The sequence below is a fragment of the Epinephelus lanceolatus genome, chromosome 8 (genome assembly GCF_041903045.1).
Source record: "Epinephelus lanceolatus isolate andai-2023 chromosome 8, ASM4190304v1, whole genome shotgun sequence".
NCBI classification, from domain to species: domain Eukaryota; kingdom Metazoa; phylum Chordata; class Actinopteri; order Perciformes; family Serranidae; genus Epinephelus; species Epinephelus lanceolatus.
In genome coordinates this window covers 29,266,339-29,287,719 of record NC_135741.1, presented here as the reverse complement: position 1 = coordinate 29,287,719, position 21,381 = coordinate 29,266,339, and the positions used below count along the sequence as shown (strand labels likewise).

General features: G+C 38.4%; 1 protein-coding gene across 10 annotated transcripts in view; it reads right to left on the bottom strand.

Annotated features, from left to right (window-relative positions):
• Positions 1-3,412: 3,412 nt before the first annotated feature.
• prdm16 (PR domain containing 16) overlaps positions 3,413-21,381 on the bottom strand; it is a 211,768-nt gene continuing 193,799 nt past the window's right edge. For 6 of the 10 annotated variants that reach the window (XM_033642050.2, XM_078170138.1, XM_078170136.1 and 3 more), the window contains 8 exons: positions 19,287-20,964; positions 19,069-19,156; positions 16,213-16,385; positions 16,009-16,086; positions 15,405-15,574; positions 13,459-13,630; positions 9,386-9,646; positions 3,413-6,906 (listed from right to left, as the gene is read on the bottom strand). In XM_033642050.2, coding sequence (XP_033497941.1) covers positions 6,894-6,906; positions 9,386-9,646; positions 13,459-13,630; positions 15,405-15,574; positions 16,009-16,086; positions 16,213-16,385; positions 19,069-19,156; positions 19,287-20,964 — 2,633 coding nt within the window. In that variant the 3' untranslated portion in view covers positions 3,413-6,893. The remainder of the gene's footprint in view (positions 6,907-9,385; positions 9,647-13,458; positions 13,631-15,404; positions 15,575-16,008; positions 16,087-16,212; positions 16,386-19,068; positions 19,157-19,286; positions 20,965-21,381) is intronic. The other 4 variants (XM_078170140.1, XM_078170141.1, XM_078170137.1 and 1 more) reach the window with 3 other exon arrangements.

The following is a 21,381-nucleotide window of genomic DNA, read 5'->3' as shown; positions in this document are numbered from 1 at the left end:
TTTGTTGATGGAAGCATGTGTAAAAAGTCTCCCTTGAGAAAATAATTAAAATAAAGGGGAGATTCAACGTCCAGTCAATATCGTAGATAAGCGTACATGGTATGATGATCACTAACTTTTATATCAAAATGTGCCTTGAAACCAATATATCCCTGCAACCTGAAACACTTATGGCTTAATGATGTTCAGATGTCTCGCCTTCTTTAGACACTGAAATTGCTGTATGCACAGCAGAGGTGAGACCAAGTTATTGTTTTGCAATTGACAAGGGAGTCTCAAGTCTCTTGTTGTCAAGTCCCAAAGACAGGCAAGTCCCTAGTCAATCCCCGAGTCATAATGTGTTCTCAGTAGAAGTAATGCCAGTATTGCTTTTTAAAATTTGCATTTATTTGTTAAAACAAGTTTTTAAAAAAGTTTTATAGCTGTTAACGCTAATGTTAGCAAGGCGTGAGCTAGCTAACTATGTTGATATAACTTACCGTTCTTTTAACACTTCAACTGTTAAATAAAGTTGAGAGCAACTGCATCACGGTCTACAATTTTCAAACCCCGCGTTTGTGACTTTTTTCATGAGACACGTTGCTATCAAATCATCAATCAATCAATCATTTGATACAGAGAAATCTCAATGTGCTTTAACATACAACATGTGAATAAAAACAAATCAAGTTTTGACAGTAATACATCCCTAGCCCACCCACACAGACATAACCAATCATATACCAACAAAAGAAACAGAGAGAGAGAGAGAGAGAGAGAGAGAGAACCTGGGAGAACAGGTAGGTCTTAAACTTGACTTTAATATGCTGTGACATTTTTATGATTTTTTCATGACATACTGTACTATGACATTTTTTCTATTTCTTGACATGCTATACAATGTTATATTTTATCATTTGTCTCATGATATACTATAATATTTTTCATTGTTTTTTCATTACATACTATATTATGACGTATTTAAGATTTTTTTTCATGACATGCTATGCTATGATATTTGTATGTTTTTTCATGACATAGTATATTATGATATTTTTTCTGTCTTTTCATGACATACTATACGATGATACTTCTATGTTTTTTTTCATGACATACTATACTATTACATTTTTATGATTTTTTTCATGACTTACGATACCATGACATTTTTATTATTTTTTTTTCATGAAATACTATACTATGATATCTTTATGATTTTTTCATGACATACTATACTATTACATTTTTATTATTTTTGTCATGACATACTATATGATGATATTTCTATTATTTTTTTTTAAGACATACTATACTATTACATTTTTATTATTTTTTTCATGACATACTATACGATGATATTTTATTATTTTTTTCATGATATATGATATTATGATATTTTTATGATTTTTTCATGGCATACTATACCATGATATTTTTTTTATCATTTCTTCACGACATACTATACTTTTATATTTTTTATCATTTTTTCATGATATACTGTTCTATGACATTTTTTTTTATGATTTTTCATGACATACTATACCATGATATTTTTTTTATCATTTTTTCATGACATACTATACTTTTATATTTTTTATCATTTTTTTCATGATATACTATACGATGACATTTTTTATGATTTTTCATGACATGCTATACTATGACTTTTTTTCATGATTTCAGACCACATAGTATAGTATGACTTTTTTTTCATGATTTCGAACGCCATACTTTAGTGTGACATTTTTTTCATTATTTTGGACCACATACTACAGTATGACTTTTTTTCATTATTTTGGACCACATACTACAGTATGACTTTTTTTCATTATTTTGGACCACATACTACAGTATGACTTTTTTTCATTATTTTGGACCACATACTATAGCATGACGTTTTTTTCATGATTTTGGACGACATATGACATTTTTATGATTGTTTTCATGACATACTACACTATTATATTTTTTTTTTTTATCATTTTTTCATGATATACTATTCTATGACATTTTTTTAATGATTTTTCATGACATACTATACTATGACGCATTTATGACTTTTCCTGACATACTATACTATTATATTTTTATTTTTTTTTCCTGACATACTATACTATGACATTTTTTTTGTTTTTTTTCATTACATACTATACTATGACATTTTTTTTGTTTTTTTCATTACATACTATACTATTATATTTTTTTTATCATTTTTTCAAGATATACTATTCTATGACATTTTTAATGATTCTTCATGAAATACTATACTTCAATTTTTTTTTCATGACACACTATACTATGATATTTTTAAGATTTTTTCATGACATACTAAACTATGACTTTTTTAAACAATTTTTAATGACATTTTATTTTATTACATTTTTTATGATTTTTTATGAAATACTATACTTCATTTTTTTGTTTTTTTTCATGACATACTATACTATGAAATGTTTGTTTTTTTCATGACATGTCACAGCCTCCTTTGACTTTTTCATGTTTTTTCACAACATACTATACTATTATAGTTTTTATCATTTTTTTCATGACATACTATACAATGACACATTTATGATTTTTCATGATATACTATACAATGACACATTTATTATTTTTCATGATATACTATACTATTATATTTTTTTCATCATTTTTTCATGACATACTATACTAGGACATTTTTCATGTTTTTTCATAATACACTATACTATGACAATTTTATGATTTTTTTCATGACATAATTTACTATGATATTTTAATTGGTTTTTTTTCATGACATACTATACTAGGACATTTTTCATGTTTTTTCATAATACACTATACTATGACATTTTTATGATTTTTTTCATGACATACTATACTATGACTTTTTTTTCATGACATATCATTTTATGATACTTTTATATTTTTTCATGACATATATATATCTTTTTTGATTACATTCAAACTGTCACGTTTTTAATGAAACAATATAGTATGATTTTTTTTTATGATTTTCATGACATACTATAGTGCAACATTTTTTGAGTTTTTTTTTTTACATACTACACTATGACTTTCTTTTGGTTTTTCATGAGGTACTATACTACGGCAGTTTTTAAGATTTTATTTTTTAATGACAAATTATACTATGGCATTATTTTGTTTTTGTTTTTTTACGACATGATATACTGTGACACTTTTTTAAGGTTTTGAGGATTTTTGAGAATGTCATATTATAACCTTCATAATAGGCCTACTATACTGTGACCTCTTTTAATTGTACAATACACTATGACCTTGTTTTTGTATTTTTCTACATTGACATTTTTCTATGACATACGATACTATGATGTCTTTTATGTTTTTTTTATGAACTAGGAAATCAGTTGTTTGTGTTCTGTTCACTCATCATTCCCAGGAGCTTTCAGCTCACAAATACACAGTGGTCACGTTTTTTAAAAAGCACACAGGTTTTATTGCATATCAATTTCATGTATAAATTCTTCATAGCATTGGAAAGATTACATTTGGTATACATTGCTATTCTACAGAATTAACATCAGAGTCATATCTTTTCAATGAAATTTCTCTAAAGTACATCTTCAATAATCACAAGCATCAAAAGAACTGCAATTTTCAGAATTGTTCAATATTATTCTACAATCCTTTAATGTTTTTCATTATGTCTTCTCCCACAAGTCTTTTCTAACGTCTTTCAGAGCCACCTGCCCAAACATCTGTAAGGCAGTCAAGAACTTGAAGTCAAACCTACCAAACTAACCACATGTACAATAAGTGCATCTACGGATTTATTTTTTTCTTTTCTTTTCTTTTTTTTCTCATTTTTTGATTTGATACACATTTCACAAATGGACATCATTATGACTGCTAAACACGTCATGCACAATATCTTTTTTTTGTTTGTTTGTTTGTTTTCAATAAACATAACAGAGGCGATATACAACTCAGATTCAAACAAAACAAGCACCATCCATTTAAACCCATATTTTTCAATGATTTTTTTTCTTCAGACAAATGCACCATTGTTTTTCATTCTTTAAAATACTATACAGTTAAAAAGAAACAATATGTATATTTTTACTTTCTCCTGTAACAGTGGGGGGAAAACAGCAACCATGTTCTATTATGCTGAAACATATTTCAGCGACCATCTGCCAGAATACTTTCTGAAGTCGGCAAAATGGAATACTTCAATGCCTTCAATTCCTTTGCTTTACACAGCGCGTACTTATTACAGTAGTCCATGACATGAATTACTACATACAGTCAACCTAAAAACTTAGCAACCCAAGTCTTTACATTTTATAACCACGACTTGGGAAAACAATGTGTTAACCATGAATGAAATCTCATTCAGTAGAATTATTAAAAAAAAAAAGACTTCTGTCTTTAGAAAAAATGAGATGATGCAGCAGTCCCAGCATCACACCACCACCTGCTGTCATGAATAAAAATTACAGTGCTTCTGTTTCCGATTTTTCTTTTCTCTCCATGTCGAGCTCAAGTTGCTTATCTATTGAAAGTGAAAATGTGTTGTACGTTCTGGAGACCTAAGCCTGATCAATTTATGGCTTGGACCCATATGGTTTAAGTACTAGTTTGAAAATACAGCATCAGGCCTAGTTCTGAGAGTCCCAGTATGCAGGGAGGACCAAGGCAACCATGATCAACAATGCTCACCCCCTCTGCTCCTGCAGCTATCTACAGTTATCTACAGTAAATGACTCATGCCCTCCACGGCACAGCTACCTTGTAGACCACATGGAATGAGTTTTTAGTATGACCTCAGAAGGAGATCAAGGAATACAAAGTTAAGTCATGATCAAGTGTTTCTGTTTTCTCTGTCCAGCATTAACATTGCTTGGCATGTGTTGAAGGACCAACCACTACAATTCAGGTGTCCATTTTAACTGTGGTTACTTTCTTTTTCTTTTTTCTTTTTTCTTTTTTCGCTTTCATGAGTCCTTGCCTTCATTCTTACATGACCAGCGATGTTATCGCTCCAATGTGGCGAAATTTAGATGCTCATGCAGACGTGACTGTGTGTTTTAGACTTTTGGACCATGTAATACAGGACAACTAATTTAAAAAGGAATAGTCATTGTTTACACGAAATGCCTCTAATGAAAACAGAGGGGAAAGGGAGCTTGATGTGGTGGAAACTAGTCAGATTCAAAAATATGACAATGTAATGCCCTTTTCTGACAGTCATAGTGAAAGTTGTCCACGTCTGTCTCCACATAACACTAAACCAATGTGAACATGACACGTTCAGCATACTGGGTAAAATGGTTGAACTGAAACAAGAAAAAAAAAAACTAAACACTGAAGGACAATATGATGCCAAATAGGATCTAAAGCTAACTATAGCTATCTTTCACTATAAATAAAAACAGTTAATTTCATGGGTTCTTTCCATTTTGGCACACTGACGCATCAAAACCAGAGATTCAGAATCTCCCTCACGTTCTGACGGGCGTTCATTCCTTCAGTATCAAGAAAAGAGGGATAAAATGACATGTCTTCATTTTCACTCCTCCAGTCATGACAAAACAACCAAAAATAAATACATACACACTTCGGAAATCAAATATATAAGAGCGTAATAAGAAAAAAAAAAACCATGACAGTAAATGCAAGCCCCTTGGAAATGAAATGATTGTCAGAGAACAAAACATTTTCTATGGGTTATTTGGCACATACCACTCTTGCTATGAACATCTAGGTTATTTTGTACATCATATGACAATATCATACAATTTTGGTCCTTCTCTAAAATAATTATATTAACAATTTAGCACTGTGGTGCCTACAACAAAACAATACTGTGGTATCTAAGAGGAGAGAAAGTAAATAAAATTAACACATGACGATGAAATAAACAAGCAGAGAAAGACTTTCCTCTTTTTTTTTTTTTTTTTTTTTTTTTTTGAGTATGATTTAAATTCATTTTCAGCATGATCAAATTGGGTAACCAATTACAATGGCTAGTGTCCCAGATAGCTCATCGAAATCACCAGTTGCTGTGCACATTTGAACATTGAACATCATTCTCCATTGAATCATTCAAAAATCAACAGTCTACAGGAACCGCCATTTTCTCAAGTAACATTTAGTGTGGTGCTATTGTTGATTCTGCAGTTATAACTGAAACAAGATCAGTAAATGAGTCGCCTTTGATTGGGTGGGGGAAACCTGGAGACAATAGTGCACGCGCCCACTATGTTCCTGGTGAAACAGCACCAGCTTGTGGACATGCAGTGCTAATGCTGCAGTGCTTGTAGTAGGCGGTGTACACAGACTTTAGAGACTACTAGTCATTAAGTGTCTTTATGAGAGCCTTATGTAGGGTCTCTGTGGTGCTGGAGTGAGCCTTGTGGACTTGGGGAGGATCAGCGTAATGCAGAGTTTTAATGCTGTTGAGAAGCATTCATCATGTCCTTCACATCAACAGGAGCTTAGCAGTGCTTTCTTTTTGACAGAGTCTTGTGAGACGCCTCACCTAGGGACAATCTCTCCCTCCTCCCTCTCTCTCACTCTCTCACACACACACACACACACACACACACACAAACACGCACACACACACACACACACACGCACACAAACAAACACACACACACACACACGTATCCTCACAATCCTTTCTATCTTGAATGTATGTGACACTGAATTCTTCTCCGGCCTCCAGGTTTTTTTTTCACTACTCATGTCAGCTCAGTCTCGTTTCTATCCATTTGGGAAACTAATGTTCCTCCTACTCTTCCTCCCACTTCCTCTCTCTCTCATCTAGATGTGGTTGAGCGGGTGAAAGCTGCTCGTCTCAGACGGTCCACCTCCCATGCTCAGCCAAGCGTCCAGAGAGTTCTGGGAGGGCGCGTGCAAAGGGTTGTTCTCCGAAAGAGACAGCATCATTGCATAAGCCTGTGGGAGAAGACAGTTGACTTTAAACTAGAGGAAACTCAGTATTTTCAAACACTCATTTTAAGTTATACTTCTTTTTGTCCAGTGTATTGTTACTGACAATTTCATGTCATGCTATACTATGACCAATACCATACATTCTTTATTGGCAGATTATACTATAGCATTTCTTATGATATTTTTATGACATACTATACAATGATGTTTTTTATGATTTTTTTAAACGACATACTAAATTATTTACTATTTTCTGCTATTTTATGACATAATATACTATGACATTTTTATCCCATACTAAACAATGATTTTTTTTAATTTTGTTTTTCTTTATGGCACACATACTATAACATTTTTAATGATATTTTTATGACATACTATACTATAACATTTTTTATATTTTATGACATACTATGCGATAACATTTTTTATATTTTATGACATACTATATTATGACATTTTTTATATTTCTATGACATATTAAATGATAACATTTTTTATGATATTTTTATAACATACTATACGATAACATTTTTTATATTTTATGACATACTATATTATGACATTTTTTATATTTCTATGACATATTAAACGATAACATTTTTTATGATATTTTTATAACATACTATACGATAACATTTTTTATATTTTATGACATACTATATTATGACATTTTTTATATTTCTATGACATATTAAATGATAACATTTTTTATGATATTTTTATAACATACTATACTATAACATTTTTTTTTATATTTTTATAACATACTATACTATAACATTTTTTGTATTTTATGAAATACTATACCATGACATTTTTCATTATTTCTTTTGACATACTATACCCTAACTTTTTAATGATTTTTTTCATAACATACGATACTATGACATTTTTAAGAATTTTTTTACGACACACTGTACCATTACATTTTTTATTTTATTTTTTCATGACACACTGTACTATGACATATTGTACCGTGAAAATTTTCAGGGTTTTTTATTATGGCCCAATATACTATGACATTTTTAAATGATTTTTTTTCTGTCTTTCTGACTTTATTTACTTTTATTTTTTATGATACACTGTGATGTGACATTTTTATAGTATACTATACTGTGACATCTTTTATCATTTTTTTCATGATATATTGTAGTATGACATTTTTTATGGCATATTACGATATGACCTATTTATAATATGACATACTAAACCATGACATTTTAATGATATTTTAATGGCATACTACATCATGATATTTTTTATGGCTAAACTACTATATTATAATATTATTTTTATTTAATAAATTTAACTTCAGGATTCCTGCATATGCCTCCTTATCACATCTTAGGTCTTATTTCAGTAACAATTTTTTCCATATTTACAAGATTGTCTGACCGCTTCTTGTTTTTTGGACCTCTCTGTAGCGATGTTGCCATGTTCCCAAATCCATAATTATCCATTCATTTCTTGACACTACACCTTGAAATTACGTTTCATTAGACTGTTCTAAGACTGAAGGTCAAAGAGAAGATAAGAGCAGTTTACAGGTAATATGTTAGTCAGTTAAGTCGGAAGAAAAGATGTGAGATAGCAGGACAAGAGGCACTTACTCGGTACAGTTTCAGCCAGTGTTAAATAAACTATTCACTTTTCTTTTCTCAAGCATCTGAAAATATTAAAGGATCCATCTCATCTCTTATCTCTGTATCCACAGGACGCATTTTGTCTTTCCTCCTGTCTTATCAGAGCAACATGTCTTTCCTGTCCCCTCCCTCTTTCTAGTGGTCTTCCAAAAGCCAGTCACATACCTGGGTTTTAGCCTGCCTGTACAATGTCTCTTTCAGTGCCTCCGACTCTAGTGAAGTATTAAATATGTCTTTAACATCAAAGGGTTGCTCTTCACTGGCTGCTTTACGTAACCCCTCCAGGCTCTTGGGAAAGCTGGGCAGACCCTCCAGGTCCAAGAGAGAGCCCTCCTCCTCTATACACCTGCACCGAGGGATGGATGATTGGCAGAAACAGGGCAGTATGGATGGGTCGGTTGATGGATGGGTGGGTAAATAGATGGAATGCAGGGAAGGGATAGATGGAGAGTTAATGCAATGAAGGGGGAAAAGAAAACGAAAGAGGGAAGTTAAGGTGAAAGAAAAGACGAAGAGAAGGGAAAAGGAGAAGTACGATTAATAAAAGGTAAAGACAAGTAGGGGAATATATTGGGAGAAGGAAAAGGAGAGAAGAGTAGGAGCTGAAGCTGAAACAGTCTTTTGTTTTTAGTTTTCTATTTGTGAAGGGACATTCAATCCATGTTTTACTCCTGTCTGTAGTGTTTTATATTGTCCTTAATCATAATGAAAGAAGGTAAATGTGCAGTTTCTGTTGTAAAGTTTAATAGACAGAACACAAAGTGAACATTTGTGTGGTTGATAGGTGTAGATTGTAAACTTGCATGTTTTTTTTGCACAGTTAACAAAATGAATACCTGCGAGTGTGTTCATAGCTCATAGCTAAAGGAGCTGTCTCCGTCTCCTCCTCCTCCTCCTCGTCCTCCTCATACACTCCTGTTGTGACGGGAGACGGAGACTCTGGCGCCTCGTCGTGAGACTTCTCCGTCAGGCTGCCTTCCTCCTCCTCCTCATCGTCGCCCTCCACTTCCTCTTCTTCCTCCTCCAGCCCCTGGAGCCCTAGCTTGGAGTTGGACAAACTGTGGCTGGGTGGGCGTTCCTCTTCAGCCTGGTCTGATCTGCAGAGGGATCGAAGGTCAAAGTAGACAGGAAGTGTTAGTGATGTTGGCAACTGTTTCTGAAATGATTGCCTTTTTCCTCCTGCATGAGGGACATTTCAGAATAAGAAACAGCCATTTAAGCCCTGTCTACACATATACACATATTTTAGAAAGCAGAAAATTTTGTTTGTGTTTTGGCCTCTCGTCCACACACAAACAGAATCTTAGGTCACTAAAACAGAGATATTTGGCAAAGGGAGCAGATTTTTATAACTCTGGTTACTTGGTATCTGTGTGGACATGTAAAACAGACTGTGTGGGACACGATGACGTCATCTCCTCGATTCGCACAGGTCCATTGTTGCTTTGTGTCATGAGAGAGCGTCAGAAAACTTGACAACAATGGCAGACTACCCGTTTGCTTATGTTTTGTTAGCAGTGCTTGGTTTAATGACTACTACGTACCTCATACTTAGTATTGCTGCACCACTTCACCAATGAACAGAGGCGTCTGCTGCGCCCAGTGTTAGTTGGTCCACCTCAGTGTACATGATTTTAAGTCTGCCAGAAAATATGGTTTTGGATAAGGATAGAGGATTGTTGGACAAATTCCAGAGTGGGATTGCTGTCTCAGAGGAGTAAAGGGGAAATTTTCTCATGTCCAGAGCATCACATGTATCAGTGAGCATCTCCTTCGTCCTTATATTGGAAGGGATTAACAGGGATGAGATCCCCAGTAGGAGTTTTGAAAATGTAATGTAATGTAAATTTTCAAAATATATCTGTATATGTGTAGACAGGGACCTAGAGCTCTTGTGACATTTAATGCGGTCTGTGGCGCTGCATGTTCTTTGTGGGGGAAAAAAAATCTCAAACACTGTTATAAACATTACAAAAAAAGCTTCTAAAATTGTTAAAGGCAAAAACCATAAACTGCTTCAAGTTGTTTCTGGCTCTTAAAGCAACTTTTAGCTAGCTCTCTTAGCCTCCAGAAAAAGTGGATATGAGTGTGAGCAATCTGCCCAGCCAGCCATTTTTCAAAATAAATTTTCTATCAAACCTTATTTGCAAATTTAAATCACTGAGCGCACTTTTTATTTCGTACCAACAATGACTAAAAGGTGAAAATGACTTGTTTTAGTTTAGCTCTCCGGCTGTTACCATTTCCTGACCATCAGAAGACATGACTCATCAGAAGCACAGTTAGAAACATAAATAATCTGTTGACGGCATGCACAGTCTGACTCCAGTGTCCACACAAACAACACGGTTGTTGACAGCCTGCCCGGAGTGCTTTTCAAACCGGCCCACACATGATTAATTGTCCAGCTCCTCAGAAACTGAGCAGAAGATGGCCTGTCTCAGACCGGCTCCTCTACACCCTGTAATGGTGGAACATACTTTGTGTGACTGAAGGAAGATGATGGCTGATCTGCAAACAGGCTATCAGCACACCACCATTATGACCTGCCATCTGTACATTTTCCAGCAAGCACCCCCCCCCCCCCACCCCCCCCAGACCACGATGTCATGGCTCATGATATCATTTCCTCTGGGACGGCAAATTTACCCCTTCCATTTTTTGCCACACAGTGGACATTTATCAGCTCAGACAGGATTACCTTTGGGAAGGGGTGCGCAGGGACAGGATTGGGTCACACACAGTGGGTGGGTAAATGCGGGTAGGGGGACTTTGTTGGGGGGGGGTTCTCCTCTTTCAATCTAGATTAAATATCACCATAATCAAATTGCAGAGCTGGTTGGCGGGGAAAAAGTCCATGCCTGTGTACAGAGAAAGAAGCGTAGCTCTGACATTGGGGGCCCTGGGTTTTGTCATTTAGTCTAAACACGTCAGTTGGGTGTTTGTGTTAGCGGGCCGGGGGTATGGATATAGCGGGTGGATGGGGGAAGAGCTCCATCATCAGTGGATCTCCTAGATAAATGCCTCAACCTGAGTCCCCCTCAGGGTCCAAACTGCCAGCTATTGTAGCCCAGTCCCAGACAAGGAACCAGCTCCAACTGCGGCTTTATCCAAACCATAGAGCTCGAGCCATGGCCTGGGTCTTCGTTCCAGCCTTAATTATGACCTGGCTTCCAGTCCCGAGGAGACAGATACCCCTTAGTCCTTCAACACTGCAGTGCTGGAAATATCTGTGTTCATCTAAACCCCCTAACTTGTTTGTTTGAAACTTCCCACCCTCAGAGCAGCAGTGCTGCCTCAGCATCTCCGACGTCCCGAGCTTGGAAACAAGTTTTCATGTGAAAACAAAAGCTACCAGAGACTTCTATTTTGACTGGCTATGATGCTGAAAAAGTTTTAAGAGGGGAGAAACTATGTTGCAAGGGCGGTTAGGAACGATTACAGATAGTCATCCATGAACGTGTGTTTGTGTTCAGCGTTTGACTTCAGTCACTCAGAGGGAGAATAAACAGCGGGCTGTCTGGAGGGAGGGCAGAAAGCATAATACTTAGTCTGAATTACAGATATTAAGATGTCAGGCCAGCTTGTTGTGGATGAGACTCAGTATTGATCCCAGATGGCAGAGGGGCTAAATTGCCACTGGGTCCGCTGGCCATAATGCGTGTTGACAAGAGGGAGGGGGGGATGATGGAAGAAAAGACAGACAGAAAGTGAGACTACCAGAAAGGAATTCACATTGAGAATGAGCGCGAGACGAAGAGTGTGTAGAGTCAAGGAAAGAGGCAAACCACTGACTGAAAGAGAAAAAACATTTCAACCTCCTTTTCTTTTCCAATACCCTCTTCTTGCCTGAAACCTCTGAAGCTTCCCTCCAGCTGAGCTACTAACACTGAAAGCATTTCAGGACTTTAAAGCGGGGAGCTGACCTCTTCATCCACTGGTCCGAGCAGCTGTTTGGTTTAAAAACAAACCAACCATTTTCATCATTTTACGAGTTTTGGTTTTTAGAGTGCAGAAAAAACAGACAGGGTGATCACTCCTGCCAGAGTTAATGGTAAGCAGAGTAATTTACCCACGACAGCAGGTATGAATTGCCATTCTTCACAAAGACAACTCTAGTTCAACTTTAGACATGGCTGACATACATTAAACTGGAGAAACTTTTATGGTTGAGATGGCTACATGGATTGAGCTGAGTCTTAAATCCCTACAACAAACAATTCTGAGCATTAAGAAAAAAAACTATCATATTTACTAAAATGTAATGTTTATATTAATGTTAAATGTTTGTGTGCTACACCTTTGTGCCACAACGCACTGCACAAAACACTATTAGAGGCAACTCACAGTGGCAAATGTAAAAACAAAATGTGGATGGTGTCAAAGCAGCTGCAGTCAGAGCTTTGCTTGTTTCATTTTTGTTGAATTAAATTAGCAGAGGCTTTTTAAAAGTTGCAGTTAGATAAACTGTTTATCCTAGCTGTTAGTGGATCCAGTATGAAATCAGGACACAGCTCATGATGGTGATTGTTGCTGTATAAATTTAGGCCAGCAGAGGGCACTGTGCACCAAGTGCTAACATGTATGATACTGTGTGAAGGGAGAGGGAAGGAGCTATGAAACTATGAGCACACTGTTGCTTTGAGTTTAACAAAATTTATTTGTCCCTGCTTTGCCATACCTGTCATGCTCTGATAAGGGGAGCGATATCAAAAATGTCTTCAAAGTGTGGACATTTCACCAGTTCTTTTTGCTTGAGAGTTAGATTTGCCGTTAGGTTTAAGATGAGGTTGGGGTAAGAGTCAGAGCTTGGCACGAGGAGTAGAGGGTTAGCCTCACGGATCAAATGTAATCATTGAAGGTCTTTGCAAAAATCTTAATACAAATGTGGTCCGTGCGAGCAAGTTACCTCTTATCCGTGGAGCTGGAGGCCTGGTTCATCTCACTGTTGGAAATGAAGTTGCGGATTTCTGAGAAGTACGAGTCCTCCTTCTCATCTAAAAGTGCATGATTGTCTGGCTCGGAGTTTGGGGAGGAGATGGTGGTTCCTAGGTTGGAAAGCATCCCGGACTGTTGGCTCACTGTTGGGGAAAGCGCGCAGACATACACATCCAAACACATCAACACACATGGACATGCACACCAGCCACACACGCGCACACAACGAAACACACAAGCATGATCAGTTTAATGACCATCAGACAAACATAATAGATGAGTTTAAGGACATTTTTCACATTTTAATATCGTGTCAAAAAGGCTGAGATTGTGCATTTTTTGGTTAAATTCTGTATTTTGACAAACAGGATAATGTTAATGGAATTTTATAGAAGATACGGTGACAAAAAAGACAAGCCCTATTACATTTCGACAGGAATGCTTTTATGTCATTTGTGTTCTTCCAGTTTCCTGTGTGTCTTTACAGAACCTTCTTCTGAACAGTATAAGGGGAAGATCACGGTTAACTGAGGAAATGCACTTTTTGGCTGCAGCTATATCGCTCCTTCTGATGGTTGGTTGGTCAGCTGGTTGCTTGGTCAGTCCTCAAAAATTGCTCCCCCCCTTGGCAACCACAGTTTTTGCCCCATCAGGCTGAAATTTGCTATGGAGGTCAAGTGTGTGAGTGTGTGAAGGTGTGTGTTGTGTTCATGCCAAGTGCTTAAAATGGGTTTTGGCAACTGGGGGGGATGCATGCGTGCACAGGGCCGCAGCTATTGCAAATGGGTGCTTGTTTTTTTTTTTGCTAATTTCAGACACTTTGATTTAGTGTGTCTGTTTTTTTGATTGCCTCTATCAGATAGCGATATTGAAAGGTGATAGCAAACAAGGAAGAGAGAGATGCAACAAAGGTCCACGGCTGGATTTGAACAGTGAACACTGAAGTTCATGTTCAGCGTCTTAACAAACAGCAGGGGCAGCCCATAATTCTGTTTGTTCTTGATATAAGACAAGTTCGACTTGTGTATGTGTAATCAAACTTGAGCCTCACTCATTGATAGGTTTACAAAAATATTTTACCTTTCTGTTCTCTTTCTTACAGATTTTATAACATTGATGTTGGATGAATTGCAGTGGTATTCAAGGGGAAAGGATCGTGTAATTTACTAAATATAAGAATACACATGTTTGCATTTAAGTTTGGGTGTTTTTTTAGTCTGTATCTTTGAAATTTACATGGAATATTTTTAGTAGATGCTATTTCTTACGTTAATTTGACTCAGAATTAGGATTCAGTCTTTTCATCAGGAAACAAAACATCTGGGCACTCTGCCACAAAGAGAACTTGAGTATGAACTGCCTCTTATTAACATACTCAAGTCAAACAATGGCATCCCATGGTATTTGAAAAAGTGAGTTTGTATGGTGGTGATGTCACAGCAGTTTACAGCTCCACTGGGTAATAATAAGTTGCATAAGGTGGAAACCAAGTGTATTGCCTAGTTTTATTAGGGTGTCATTTCAAATTTCGAAATGTCAGCACAATTGTGTAGCATGGATCACTTGGATGTAAATGCTTAAATACACAATCACTCTGTTAAAAAGTTTCTGTTCCATCCATATTCAGTGGCACACTTTCACGCTGGACATAAAAAGGCTGTTTTTGGCAACGTAATAGGAAAAGCAAGTGTGAATTCTTTAATTAAGTAGTTTTCCCACTTTAAATCATTCACGGCACCAAGCTAAACATTTACTGAGGTGAATATTTAAAATTTTCCAAAAGAGTAATGTGAGCCATTCATTTTTCAGTCCATTAACATAATACAAAATACCAAGTCCCTGTTTAATAACCACATTTCAGTTCTCACAGCCTCACTTTTTTCAGAGAAAACTGAGTCATGGATGTTGCAAACTAACCAGGAATGTTCTCATGCTCGTGCTTCTTGAGATGGCGGTCGAGGTTGGTTTGCTGACCAAAGCAGCGGTTGCACAGGTGACACTTGAAGGGTTTCTCCTTGTTATGGATGTTGCGAACATGGCGTTGAAGATTTGATGAGATGCTGAATGAGCGGTCACAGTATTTACACCTGCAAAAGGAGTACAGAGGGATGTGAATGTGGGGGATAAAATCATAATCATTCAAACTACATAGTAGTTGCGTTGCCATTGGTATTTTCTAAATCCAGTTTTCATTATTGATTTTCTCTTGTTTTTTAGCAAATCTTTGCCAAGGATGCATGGTTGCAATTTCAAATCTGATCCCAGAGCCCTCTTTATCCCCAAAATAAAACATTATACCACAGTGTGCAAAACACATTGGGATAATTGCAAGTAAAATTAGGCCAGAAATTGATTAAGCCAAGCAAAAGCAGAATAAAGACAGTGCCAAGCACAGGGATGTCCAGTGTGGAGAAGAGCAGCAAGACAAGCAGACAAAAGTAAAATATATCAGTGAGTGAATCTGTGATCGCAAAGAGCCTTTCAGAAAGATTTAAGACTAGACTGAGCTAAAATGCAATACCTGTAGGGTTGTTCCCCTGTGTGTGTCCGCAAGTGTCTGGTGAGGTTTGCTGAGCGAGGGAAGATTTTTCCACAGTACCTGGAATGGAAAATGGGCAGAAAGGCAGGCAAAAGGATGTTAAAGTAGTGTAACATAATGCAGTTTCATGTATGTAAACCTATGATCAACACTGGAAAAAAATGCATAGCATCCCAGGGCACTTACCTGCAGGCGTAACGCTCCTTGCCCTTGCGGAGGATGGCGTCTGAGAGGGAAGGTGGTGGTGAGCGGAAGTTGAACAGTGGATGAGCTGAGTGTTGCAGCGAATTGGGCGGAGCGTCCAGTTTTAGAGCGCCAAAGCTCTCCAGCTTCTCTGTCATGTTCTCCATGGCTGACATCTGAGGAGACAGTAGAAAACAAAAAATGGGAACAGATTAGATAAAAGATTTCGATGAGAGTCAAAAGATTTTGTTTTTATTTTCTGAAGTTAATCACACTCATTCAATCAGATTGTGGTATTACTTGTGTATTAAAGTTGTGGTTGATAACTTTTATATTTAAAATACTTAAATACTGAAACTGTCACTATATTCATGCAGCAAATAATATAAATAATGTATGAATGTATGCCTACCCTACTGCTTTGTAATGGCTGTAATGGCCCTACCGCACATGGGTGAAAACAACCAATCAGAGTTGAGGAGTCTCTGTCACAGCTGTCAATCATGTCAATCACTGCTCGTGAACTGCGGTCAAACTGTTAAACCAGGCAGCGTTGATCAAATATGAATCAAGATTCTGTTACTGAATTGCCTATTTCTCTCCTGACATGTTTCAGAAACATATTTTAGTGTACTGTTTAGCTGTTAAATGAGAATGTTGGCTGCCATGTTGGATATAGTTGAATCCGTAGCAGCGGCAGTAGCTCAGTCCATAGGGACAGGTTCAAGTCCCCATCAGGACCAATTATAGAGCGTGGGCTGGTAGCCGGAGAGGTGCCAGTTCACCTCCTGGGCACCACCAAGGTGCCCCCAAGCAAGGCACCAGGTACCCCAACTCACCCTGATAGGTACAAAACTCCTGCTGTTGCAAATCTTTGTTTCACAGATTAACAGTACACTAAAATATATTTCTGAAAACATTTGAAATGAGAAACAGGCACTAACACAATCTTGATTAATATCTGATCAGCACTGCCTAGTGTGACAGTGGGAAGCAGGAGGAAGAGGAGTAAGGAGGGACATGATTTTTTTTCCACAGATCATTTGTCTCATGTGCATCTCTCAGAATAATGTGACAGTTTCCCCAAATATAACAAAACATTATTTTAATAAAAGAAAAGAGAAAATAGAAAGTAGTGAAATGCTCATTCCAGCAGTTCTGCATATATAAATATACGTGTGAGTGTGTGTGTGTGTGTGTGTGTGTGTGTTAAAAGAGCAAAGGAAGCATTGGAAACAAAGACACAATGTCAGAAAAAATAGGGAGCGAGGGAAAGAGACAGAGAGCGGAAGCTTTGAGGAAGCAGTATATCAGAGGTTAGCCTTGTTGTTTGTGCTAAAAGCGAGTCACCTCCGTGACCTATAACACATTCACAAATGCTCAAGTACCATTCCTCCAGTGCCCCCCCCCCCCATACACCCTCACCTCCAGCTTCAGTGCTTTGTTCTCTACCTCTTACCTTCTTCTGCCGAAGCTACTGTTGCAGGCCGGCAAATTGGCTAAATGAGGCATTCAAGAGTCCCGATTGGAGCTGTACAATATAGTCTGAGATACCCCCAACTGATAGCCACTTCCCCTCCCCTAGAACAAAGGGGGGCAGTTATGTAGGAGTTTATTTGCCAAAAACAGCTTACATCCTTCCTTTTTTTAGTGAATACGGGACGGGACAGACAGGGACAGACACTCCGTCTCGATGTGTTTATTCGCAGTCTGAGAACGGGTGGAGGGGGGAGTGGGGTGATTCCGTCATAAGACTGAATTAGAGGTGGCATTGTGTTTGGATCACTGGGAGGATCACAGCTGAGACACTCTGATATGAGAAGTTTTAACATGGGAGCCTGTGAAAACTTCTCATCATGGGGATATTGATAAATTATGAGATGATGCCTCATCATCCAATTATGAATAATACAATGTCATGAGTACGAGGTGAATGTAATAGTGCCAATATTTTTTTGTATGTGTGTGCAACTTACAGAAAAAAATCCATGTTAGTTACTGTTACCGCTCATTTGTAAAAGCATACATGTAATGCCATATATGAAAAATGCATTTTCATGGGTAGATTTATCTGTCTGGCCGTGCACCAAATGAGTGTTTTGCAAAGTCACAGTTGATAGAGGACACAGATTTCCAGGTCAGATTAAACCGTTTCCCCAACGAGAGCCCCCCATTCTCCTGGAGACAAACACAGGATGTCCTTGATGGACATGGTGCTATTATCTAGCCAGCCAGCCAGCCACAGAGAAAAAAAACTTGGAGGGGCTTGAGTTATTAGCTGGCCTGTGGGCTCCCAGTACATGAAACAATGCCACAACTAAGATTAGCGTGGCCAAGAGAGGCAGTTTGTTACAATTCAAACGGTTATTATTCTCTCTTTTATTAATACTATCATTCCTTGTAATCAAGATTTGTAGAGGTAGGGAGGGTCTGGGGACAGTCGAACAATGTGACTGATTATCAAAGGGGCTGCGATAACAGACTGTGTCTTCTGAAAAAAGGTAGAAGTGACGAGGTACACAGGCGCCACTCAGTAAACAAAGGAAGAAATCATACAGAACCCTTGAGAAAATAACATCAACACTGTGGAATGATGGTGCATAGGGCCCTGTCAATTCAGGTTGCAGCAGCGTGGGAGGCAGGAGTGAGGTATTTTCACATAATACATGGTTTGAAAATAATAGTCGATTGCATCTGGGAATAATCAGCCTGTATGCAATACCTGGAGGTCAATTCCCCTGTTTCGTATTCCCTTGCTGTAGTTTTTGTTCAAAGTGCATGTACCATTTGCTGTTTCTACCACAGATTAGACCAAGTGCCTTCCTAGATTTGAAATGTGTCTGTGCGGGTGTGCTGTACCTGCGGATGGAAGAGTGGTGGTGACGGCCTGAGGAATTTTTCCTTCAGAGCTCCTACAGGGTCAAGTAGCTTCCTCTTCTCCACCCTGCTGGACCAACAGCAAGGCAGAGGGTTACGTACCAAGGTCAGAGTTCATCTACAAACACACACTTAACACCAACTTCTACCTTTTTCAGTGTGTGACATAGCAGTTACTGGTCTAATTGGGGCTGAAATACCTGTATATGGGGTCCATGAAGAATGCTGAGGGCTTGGCGTAGTGCAGAGGTGGTGGCTGGTGTGGCTGTGCCTGGGGCTGCTGGTGCTGGGCGATGGAGGATTGGTGCAGTGACTGGGAATGGGGGTGTGGAAACCCAGGTGGAGTTTCGTCCTTGATGGAGACCCCCTTTCCGACTCCAAAGATGTGGTTCTTTCTAGTTTGCGGCTCAGCTGCCACACCATTATGACCACCTCGGCTCCGGCCGCCAATGCTGAGGTCCAATGGCTGTTCTTCACTGCTAGATATTGCTAAAGGTCCACTACTGCTCCCAGTACTACTGTTGGGGTTTGAGGGGTTTGTTGGGGTGGGAGGAGCTAACTTGGTCTCCTTGGGTTTTGTGGTGAGATCAAATGGTGACTCCCCTGTGGAAGCAGGAGCTCCTGGGGCACCAGGCACCATCTTGTGCAGCTGCTCACGAGGTGACTTGGGCTCTGCCTTGAAGAACATGCTATTGTTGAGGGCACCTCGATCGGGGCTAAAGGGAAAGAGGGAGTTGTGAAAGTTGGGCAGAAACTGGATGGGAAACATGGAATGGTAGGGCAATGGACCCATCTTCTTATCCTGATGAAGACCAATGAAACCTGGACCAAAATATTTCTCAGCAATAGAGGCAATGGCTTTGATGGAATCTGTTGTGGCTGCATTGGCATTTGTGTGGGTGGGCGGGAGGGCTTGCTCATCAGGTGGAGGAAAGAAGGAGTGCTGCGATGATGCAGAAGAGAAAAAGGGACGATCACTAGAGAAGTTCCCCGAACTAGACACGGCTGATATCAATGCACTGTTCGTGTCTTCTAATTGGTGGCCTTCTTGACTTGATACAGCCCCAGACGGCTTTCTTCTTTTACCACTTCGCTCACGTTCACTCTCTCCATCGCTCTCCAGGTCAGAGCCATCACCTGAAGCAGTACCAGTAGTGGTGTCCAAATCTGTCCCACTCGTGGTATTAACGTCTTCAAGGTCACTACCGTCAGACATGTCTGCCATCTTAGATTTTGGCTTGGCTTCTCCTGAAGACAAATCTAGTTTGTTCTCTTTTTCTTTATCTTCCAGCTGACCGAAATTGTTACCACCATTGCTGTTTGTGGAGCTAACCAGGGACAGTGGAGGGGCATCTAGGGGACTCCGAGGCAGTTTCACCTCCTGACTACTGCTGCCCAGCGGGCTCTTTAGCAACGGACTAGCCGGCAATAAAGGTGGTCGTGGATACAGTGATGGTGAGAAGATACCTGGGAAACCGTGAGGGAGGGATGGGAAGCTATGAGGTCCCGGTGAGAAGGGCAAGCCAGCGTGAGGGTGAGGTCGGGAGGGAAAGTAGTCAGTGAAGCCTAAACCTGACTGGTTTAGACCAGGGAGGTGGGGATGGTGGGACTTGGCCTTGGCCATGATAGGGCTGGAGCTCATGGGGATACCAGGGTTGAACATCCCTGCTGGAGAGCCGTAATGGTTTTTGCCCTCACAGAAGCGGCGATGCTTGTTGAGGGAGGAGGTAGTGCTGAACAACTGTCCGCAGTCCTTACACTTGATCTGGGTGCGGCAGTCAGCATGCATACGCTTGTGGCGGCAGAGGTTGGAGAACTGGGTGTAGGATTTGTGGCACACCTCGCCTGGGGGAGCAAAAAGACGCAGCCCATCAGGGCCTGGTTAAACCCATTTTAACACTGTCTCTAACTTTGTATACCACATCAACAGCAATATGTACATCTGAATGAAAACTGCTGATGAAATAATTCCAGAAAAAAGAAAAAGTGTTTTGTTTCCTGTGGATAAAACCAAACACTCATTTTGCAATAGAACCTGCCGAATTGTTCCTGAGCTGCTGTATGTAGTTGTACAAAGTATGTGTTTTACTGCCAACTATTAACTTAACATGCAAAACAAAGATATAAAAAATGCATATACTTTTATTTAAATCAAAAAGAGCAAAAATAGGTCAAATATTCTAAATGAAATACTATATGTCAAATTTTGTTGGTAAAAACTTAAGAGGTCAAATCTATTATTTATAGAAAAATAATTATAATAACACAATCAAACTACTAACAATAAAAATATGA